This window comes from Carassius carassius, chromosome 28 (assembly GCF_963082965.1).
Source record: "Carassius carassius chromosome 28, fCarCar2.1, whole genome shotgun sequence".
NCBI lineage: Eukaryota > Metazoa > Chordata > Actinopteri > Cypriniformes > Cyprinidae > Carassius > Carassius carassius.
Window position 1 is genome coordinate 20,251,025 of NC_081782.1, and position 9,651 is coordinate 20,260,675.

Here is a 9,651-nt window from a genome sequence, read left to right on the forward strand (position 1 = left end):
TATGTATTAACCTTTTTAATCATTAAAAATCACTCACATGAACTAAACTCTATAAACACCACAGCTAAAATAAACCAGACTGTTTATGTAGACCAAACTGAGCTCTATATTGCCGGTTAAATGAAAATAAACCAACAGCATCTGTGGAATGCTTTCAATCACCATGGATATTATTTTGATTCGATTTATAAAAACCAACAAAAACTGTGTTGACACATAAAGCATTTATTATTGATGTCTAAGCGGGAATTATATACTGGAAAACTGTTGAAATACACAATTATTATGTAGTTTATACATGCTAAATTTAGTGTGATAGAGTTGCTTTTACAAACCCAATCCACAGAGTTATGTAAAAAAATTATCTCATGGCTTTTTAAACCAGTAAACCCTGTACTTTTCTGTGAAATGTGTGATAGGATTTCAAGAAGAGACATAACTACATGTTTTAATGATCTCTGCAGCATTTTTCCATGGAACAAATTCCAGTTACAGGAAATTATGCTGCGAATGCATAACCAGAAGTCCTCTAGATAAGCAAAAAGACAATTCAGACAAAATATACCGCATTTTGCAAGGACTAATGAATAAAAGCTTCTTAACAAAAATACACAAGGCATGTGGGATGTGTTTACAGTTGGCTGATAAACTCTTTCAGTGTTACTTTTTGTAACTGAGGGACGAGTCAAAATGATTTTCTGTGATGAGCAACAGCATAACAAATACTTTCAGCAGAGGTTGAATATTAAGTAGAGTCATCAATTTAGTTGAATTTAGTATTTAACATTGAAGAAGTGAATTTAAAGCAAGACATCTTTTCAAATGCACAGCAACAACAACAAAAAATACAACAACAGCGCCTGAAAGTGGGGCCGGAGCCAACCAGCTTCTGAACTCAACGTGTTGCTTTAGATGCAAAAAACATTGCACACACTGCAGACACACACACACAGTGATTTCATTAAGTGCACAAACTTCTGTGCGCTGCCTGGGGCTGAGGCAAGGGCCTTGAAAACAAAGCAGCCTTTTTTTTATTCAAGCGAACAGTAACACGAGAGCCATGGCTGGCAAGCAAAGGGGAGAAGAGGGCGGAGGGGACTAAATGGAGTTTGTGCTCCACTGTGCTGAAATGGACTTTTATGGCCCAGGCGTAAGAGAGATGAAGCAGGTAAGCCAATAGGAATGCCACATTGATCCCGAGAGCCCCCTAATATTCAGGACCTTATTACTATGAACAGAAAAACAGAATTGAATGGAAATGGAAGAAAGGATGAGAATTTAATGGTTGTACAATTCCAGTTATTAAATGACTCTATGAATGATCTGTTTGAGGGAGCCGATTCATAGACATTTGTGATCGGGTCATTGAAAAGAATTGGCTCCTATTAGTGTTTTAATAAATTCATAAGATTATTTTAGTACTTTTAGGAGTATGTGACTAATTCAATAAAAATAATCAGTTGGCATGAAATCAAATCTGAAAAACTCGTATTCTGCTGATACAATGTGATAGTATCAGATACTAATGTTACTTTAATAGCCCGCGTGAAAAAGAAGTGTGCTTAATTGTATTGAATGTGCATGTAAAAACTTAAAAGCATTATGCATAGCAAAGTATTACCTATATTAAAAGTACATTTTATGCTTTGACTAACACACTGGAGTACAAGTACTTGACTAATTGTAATTGTAGTGTTATTCAATTATATTTAGATTAAATACTGTATATTTATATAGCCTAATATAAATGTACTAGACTGCAAATTCATCATTTCTAATGCCCAAATAGAAAAAACACTGAACTATATTTAAGCTTTCCATAAATACCTAGTTAGTACATTCAGCAGTACATTTTAACCATATTTCAAAGACAATAAAGGTAAATATGAAATGACATGTTAAGATGTACTTAAAGGGACAGTTCACCTAAGAAATGAAAATTCTGTCATTAATTACTCAACCTTGTGTCGTTCCAAACTCGTAAGACCTTTTTCTTTAAAACAGAAATTAAGATGACACATTCAAGGCCCAGAAAGGTAGTTAGGACATCATTAAAATAGTCCATGTGACATCAGTAGTTCAACCATAATTTTATGAAGAGAAATTGTTGAATCAAGTTGTTATTCTTGTTTTCTTTGCACACAAAAAGTACACTTGTAGCTTACAGTAAATTAAATTACAGTAGTAAAAACGTGACAGTTGCGTTGCTGTCTAAGCAGGGTCAGAAAGCTCTCAGATTTCATCAAAAATATCTTAATTTGGGTTCCGAAGATGAAAAAAGGTCATATGGGTTTGAAACAACATGAGGGTGAGAAATTCATGACATAATTTTCATTTTTGGGCAAACTAACCCTTTATGTTCTTCCGAGTCAGAAAATCTTTTCTTGAAAGTGTGTTCAAATCTACTCCTCTTAAAAGTGTATTACTTTTAGACAAGGGATATGCCATGGTACTGAATGATTACAATATTATGCCTCATTGCTTGCCAATAAAACATGCAAATACTACTACTTTTCTTTCTTTTGTTAAAGACAATAACAGGGCGCTCAGCATTTGAAAATGCACATAAATACTCGTCTGCCAGTATGACTGGAACCAGACTTCTCTCCACATTTTGAGATCATGTGTTTACCCACTGTGGTAACCCACCCATTTAACACTCTGCAGCAAACCGGCTTGGAAACACACAACACAAAACCTCCGTTCTTATGCGTAGCACATGCACACACTGCTCCACCTTCTCCAAATTCGCATGCACACTCCACCCACGCATAATGTTCACACTGTCCTACATTACAGTAAATCCAAGCACATGCGAGTCTGACACCTCGTTCCACTTGTTTCTGCTCTTTTCATGGCGGTGTTAAGCTGCTTTGATTTGTATTACCATACAAAATATCCATTATTCCAAAGAAACCAATTACAATCCATGGTTGGTCTGAAAAGAATATAATCCTATAATGGGATTAATAGCATACCGATTTACTCACAGCATGGCATTAAACACCATGTTTCAAAAGCAAAAGGTGGAATTAAGGCCTTCCAAACAGTGGTGTGTATCTACAGTATGTGATAAACTGAGAAAACATCCCGCCAGCTAAATGTAGTTATTTAGAATGAATGGATATGCTAAATCAAAAACAGGGCCTCAATATGTTGTTTATCCACACTACAGTTTTCAAGAATATCTATCATTGCATCTACGTAGTTCAGCATAGAAATAAAGCCATAACACCCTAATATGTCTATTTTTACTCAGACAAGCATCGTTTTAGTAAAATTCCAGTTGTTACTATTTCATATTACCTTAATGTTTGCCCCGAATTATTGCACTTACAATCAGTGTCAACTATGGTATTTTGGTGGAAACTTTGGTGCAGTGGGTAACAGAAACCATCTGTGACCTCATAATTGGGCGACCAACATGCTGAAAGAGTAATTTGGGCACACCCCCGACAAAAAAAAAAAAAAAAGTTTGCTTTTGTTCCTATCTTGTTTGCTTTCTCTTTTTGAACTGACCAAGAAAAGCTTATATGTCCTGACATTATGAAACTATTGCCATTATTTTAACACAAAAATCACTGCAGCTGTGCCTGGTACTTTGACACACACCAATTGTATTCAATGACTGCCATATTTATCATACACAATGGTAATTGCATAGTACACGATATATGGAAGTACCTTTTTTGGTGTGGCTTAAAAGAATAGGCTATTTTGTCAAAGTTTGCATTATGTACCATAAGCATATTTCGTAGCCTGAACTTAAGACAGCTATAAATCATAGCCCAAATAAGGCACAAGGAAATTGGATTCATAATAGACTATGTGATGGAGAAAACTCCAAAATAAAATCCTGAGTAAAGTGATCTGCCGCTGGCGCTGTACTGTACCACTGAGTAACCCATTATATTTGACACCTTGAAATCTGTTTTTGTTGGGCGCTGAATTGAAGTGTCACAGGCAAGTGAAATCTATTTCACATTAAATTAATCTTGTAATTGGGGGGCCATTTAATGGCTATTACATTTGCCACATCACATTTTTATTTTATTACTTATTCAAGGTATTTCTTCTTTTTTATCTCTAATTCTCATTTGTTGCATACTATGGATTTACATTGTTAAATTAATACATAATATATTATATAACATATAAACAGTTTGTTCACATCAAACACAACAGTCACTGCATATTCAAATAAAAAAATAGCTTGAGTAGATTTCTTCTTAACTAAGGACCAGCGACTCTTATCTAAATCTTCGACATTAAAATTAAATGCAAAACAGCTCTAAGCTCAGCTAAGAAAATAACCCTAACAAAACACAATGTCAAAGATTGTGTCTCTTGTCTTTTCTCTTTTCACTTTTGTCATTTGTTTCCTGTTGAGCAAATGTGTGTTTTGAATAGTCAAATGGTGGACAGTACAGAGCGGTAAATTTGCCAGGAAATACGGTCCTTCCATGCAAAGACTCTCCGTAGCCACGCAAATCAGCCGGAGTGAGATTACTATAACATGTGGGAGTTGCACGGTGCAGAATTACCTGTGACTCCCCTGATATCAGACACTGTGTGCTTAACAGTGGCCACATTTGTAAGAAACAAACAAGTAGTGATTTTATGTTAGCTGTTTCATCAGGAGTGTCCTTAAAATTCTTCTTTCCTCAGGAATGGGGATTCACAGTCTGATAGCAGACCTACTTAACCTATTGATCTAGAATGGATCTACAGCATGGTGAAATTGAGATGTCCATAACCTTGTTTCAACGCTGGTTACAGTCTACTGCATGAACGTTTTGGTACACAGGTCAAAAATAACTTTATTCTGTTAAGTATAAACTGATTTGCATGCTTGCTGCAAACTGTGATTTTAATTACATACTATATTAAGGAGGACCTGCTCATTTGTTCTTCCCCACTGAAACCACTGAAAACACTACCACAAATCTGCCCTCTTTCTACTATTATCACCCCTTGTGGGTGAACAGGAGATTGATGGAGTGCTCCTCCTCCTGGGATTCAGATAAAACCACACACATTCCTCTCTAGCGGACAACATGTGACTTAAAGGGTTAGTTCACCCAAAAATAAAAATTAGGCTGCATTTTACTCACCCCTGAGGCATCCTAGGTGTATATGATTTTCTTCTTTCAGATGAATCCAGTTGGAGTTATATAAACAATTGTCTTTGATCTTTCAAGCTCTATCATTGCAGTCAGTGCGTGTTGCATTGCTTCAGTCCAAAAAAAGTTAAATAAAAGGCGCCCTTCCATTAAAAAAAAAAGTGTCTTGCACGGCTACGAGGGGTGAACAAAGGCCTCCTGTAGCGACTCGATGTGTTTTTGTAAGAAAAATATCCATATTCAAAATGTAATAATCACTTTGCGCCAGCAGTTGTACACAGAAGCAGTTCCGGGAGCATGACGCATGAGGTCAGCGTTGCGAATTCGCCAGTGCGTCTCATGAAAACCAATGTTTGTTTACAGGATCAAAGGAATCAAAGTTTACTTACTTTAGAAAAGGAAAACCTGAGGGTCTCCTCTTGGCTTATATCGAAATTCTCTGACATTCTTCTTTACAAATCCTTGTTTTGTACTTCTAATTAGTGACCGTTGTCCGTGCATTTCCATGTACGTCACTTCTGAGCGACACATGTCGCAAAGCTGACCTCATACATCATTTCCCCGGAACTGCTTCTGTTTACAACAGTGAGGACAACCTAGATTCAGGTGATTATTATGCTTTGAATATGGATATTTATCTTACAAAAATGCACCCCCCCCCCCCCACATCTTTTGGATTGAAGCAATGCAACACCCACTGACTTAAATGACAGACCTTGAAAGATCAAAGACAAGTTTATATATAACTCCAACTGGATTCGTCTAAAAGAAGAAAGTCAAATACACCTAGGATGCCTCAGTGGTGAGTAAGACGCAGCCTAATTTTCATTTCTGGGTGAACTAACCCTTTAACCCTCAACCACTTTTTTTCATTTTAAGTCTATATTACAGTCTCAAGACACCTATTTTGCTGTCAACTACATTTCAAAACTCCTTCCAAGACCTCCTGCAGAAATCTGTCTGTAGGCAAAAAAATCTTGTGTTGCATGGAGATGTGCAGAGATGGAAGTAACAGCATTGTCTGTGAACCTGCAGTGAGAAAACAAACTCCAGGAGGAAGCCAAAGGGAGCGGTTCAGAGGCGGAGGACACACCATGGCCTCCTACTTTGGGAGGAAACAGGCTTCATTTCCTCCTCTTTATCCCATGGACAATGGCTTGCTTACGTGTTGGACCAGCAGGGAAAATAGGCTGGGCAAGGAACAAAAGGGACAGCCCATAGCCTAATACCCTATAGATGTTTTAATTATGCATTACATAGACGGCAGAACCATTTTGTAGTTCTTTTGGGATTGAGGGAAAGGAAAACTTGTTCTAGAAGAGGGAGGAACTGTGTGATGCCGCCACATTACCTTCCAAGTGAATGGAAAAAAATGTCCATGGAACAGAGGGAGCCATTTGAATAAACAGAGAGGGAACACTGTGACTCACTCTGTCTGACGCCAGGACACAACAAAGGACTTGTTATAATCAACTGATTTGCGAGTTAATAGGAATAACATAGTGATGGTCAATGTTTCCCCATGTCCAAATCACATTTATTTTATTTTGTAGATTCCCTTCTGGGGCAGCTTTTAAAACAAACTTTTCTCCTCATAGCAACAGTTCAAGACATTCACCTTCGCATGGGTAACAGAACTCAAGCCTGAGTTTCCAACTAATTACTGCAAAGCTCTATTGGACAAAGTATGGTATAATGAAAATAAAATGCTTCCCGGAAAAGAACTCTTCCTAATAAACTTTTTAAGATGACCCTTGTTATTGCCCAGAGCATGGAAATCCAGTAATCAAATCATCTCACAGTTTGACTGGCTGATAAAATCTCAGTTGTTAGGTACTAATGCAGGTTTGAGGTAAGTGCAATCACGAAATGGATGGCCTGTTTTTTGTCCCATTACTGCAGAAAGGGGTTCTGGACATTCTGTGCCAGACTAAGACATTAAATGAATCTAATTTTTACATCAAGGCCTTTATTCAAGTAAGATGGCCCACCTGGAGGGTTTGACATTTGGCAATTTAATCAACAATTTTGGGAGTTACTAATGCATTTTTTTATTATTATTATTATTCTTATGACCTTCCATGAGCTTACATATAAGTGCCTCAATTGGCAACATACACATCAGTGTGGGATTTTTCTGTGGAGATCTGCTGACATTGAGATAGGAGTTGCCAAACTTTCCCACACCATGTTCTAAATGCATGGCATATTTCTGTGGTCACAGTGCATGTGAGCTAAGCAAGGAATATTTTTATCATGCACGGTGTGAATTGGACACCCTTTGCTCTACTAAAATCAACAAAAAAACTCAAGGGCAATCATGCTATTTCAAAACTTGTGCAAAATTGCTAGGGCATATAGCATCATGGGACAACGTACTGCATGGCGCTTACCTTCTGATCCACAATTGAGCAGGAAATTTGTTTGATGTAGGCCAGGTCTGCAGTCTGGGGTAGAAGAACAGATTCTCTAGTAAGCCCAATCTGTATCATGAAGGATACACCGGCTGGTGCTGGAGGCCCAGAAGTTATTCCAGATGCCCCACCGGGACCCGGGGCAACCCCCATGTCCACTGTAGGAAACCCTGGGGTTTGAGAGTTATGTACAGAAACCAGTGTCCCCTGCTGCATCACCACTGAACCAGGTGGAGATGGACCCCCTGGGGGGAAGAAGACCTGGGACATGGGTCCCGGAGACATGAAGGGACTGACATTGGCCATAGCCGAAGAGTCAAAGAGAGTCAAGAGATAAGACTGGGTAGTGTGAGGCAGCAAACTCACCTACACACACCAGCAGTCACTCGCTCATCAATAGTGGCCGTCCTTACTGTGTGTCCCGTGTCTACTAGAGCTTAAAAACAACTGATCCCTTTCCAGGAATTGGCTCTTCTTTCTTCTCACCCTCCCTTTCACAGAAAGCTCCTCTATACAGCTTTCAGTCCAGAGAAGGAGCAGGTGAGAAATACAGATAAAGTTTAGCTTTGAAACTAAACGTCCTCTCCTCCTCCTCCTCCTGCTGCTTCCTGTTCCCTCACTACTCCAAAGCAGCTCTGAAGAGCAAAATGTCCAAACTTCAATGAAACACTGGAGACAAAAAAGGAACTGTAACAAATGAGATAAGCAAACAAATGCCTATATAGTAGTAAGTCCGTCAACTCAAGATGGCCTCCAAGTACAGGAAGTAAGCTAGAGAGAGCTTCTGGTTAGGCTTGCTTTGTAAGTCAGACTGTGTTTCAATTTCTTGTCGTGTTGAGCCGTGTCTGCTGTGCCTCAAGTGAGAAAACTACTGAGGACACTCCCTCTTCACCCTGCCTCCACCTTCCTACTGTCTGAACCTCGCAGAGCTCTGGAGGAAGTGGTGTGACTGACAGATCTCTCGGCCAATCAGAAGAAGAGAGAGCTGTAAACGAGAAGCTCTGTGAGATCATACATATCCACTTCGCTCTCCTCCCAGTCCCACACACACCTTTTCCCCTCCCTCTTAAGTTTTACGTCTTTCTCTTTGTGTAACTGTTTGCCTTGTTTACTCCCCAACCTTCAAACAAATTTGTCCTCTTCTTTTTTTTTTTTGTCAGTCACATGTTAACTTGCACTCTTTTCCCAGTCACTCCTTCTTACTCACTTCTCTTTCCACATGACCCAAATGATAGCCAAATACCTTATTTGTGTGGGTCTTATTTGCTATCCTACAGCAATAATCATTTTAAATAAGATAAGGAGATCTGCATTGTTTCCCTTTGAGTTGATGAAGGGAGTGTCAGTTCACTAATAACAGACAATATTGCGTTTATCAAAAACCTTTATACAATAAATAAACTTTAAAGAAGTGAATATTCATAGTTAACTGTTTCAGGTTTTTAAAAAAAATCATCAGTCAAATCCATGAAAGTTACTTTGTTTTTTTTTTAAGACTCCATTTTCTGTGAAACACTCATGTCAAAATGTAGTGTATTGTTGACATTGCTGTTGTGTTTAAGTGTATATCAGACATACAAATATTTATAATTTTTTTTTTTTTTGCAGCTTAGTCTCAATAAATGGTAATTCTGAACTGTGTTCTGATTTACAATACTTACAGTATGTTTACATAATTTATCACTTCTTTAGATAGATAATGTAGTCAGGATTAGATAGTTTAGCGTTCTGTGTGTGTGTGTGTGTGTGTGTGTGTGAATAATATATATATATATATTTTTTTATTTTTTATTTATTGTATAAAGTATATATATATATATTCAGCATATATGGCACTTTCAGAGACAGCAGAATTCAGACCAGGCTAGGATGAAATGTCTGTACAAAACCATGTTTTTATTTAGTGGTTTAGGGATTTCCTTTTTATTATTATTACATACAACACAAGACCTGCAGAGTAAACAAAAAAAGAAAAAATGTATTTCGATACAAGCTAGAAAGCAGTTCAAAAATATGTATAATAGAACAAAATAAATAAAAGGCTGGTCTTTTTTTTATCCCTTGTAGTTAGAGGATATAGTATGAATACAGCTTAATATGATGTACAAAATATC

The 9,651-nt window shown here is 37.7% G+C and overlaps 1 protein-coding gene across 3 annotated transcripts in view; it reads right to left on the reverse strand.

The window, feature by feature from the left end:
* The window catches only part of prkd2 (protein kinase D2), a 38,341-nt gene extending 29,911 nt beyond the window's left edge, over positions 1-8,430 (reverse strand). The window contains exons 1-2 of one of the 3 annotated variants that reach the window (XM_059514770.1): positions 7,904-8,430; positions 7,517-7,782 (exon numbers count right to left, since the gene is read on the reverse strand). In XM_059514770.1, coding sequence (XP_059370753.1) covers positions 7,517-7,753 — 237 coding nt within the window. In that variant the 5' untranslated portion in view covers positions 7,754-7,782; positions 7,904-8,430. Of the gene's footprint in view, positions 1-7,516 lie in introns of all 3 variants that reach the window. The other 2 variants (XM_059514769.1, XM_059514768.1) reach the window with 2 other exon arrangements.
* Positions 8,431-9,651: the final 1,221 nt, after the last annotated feature.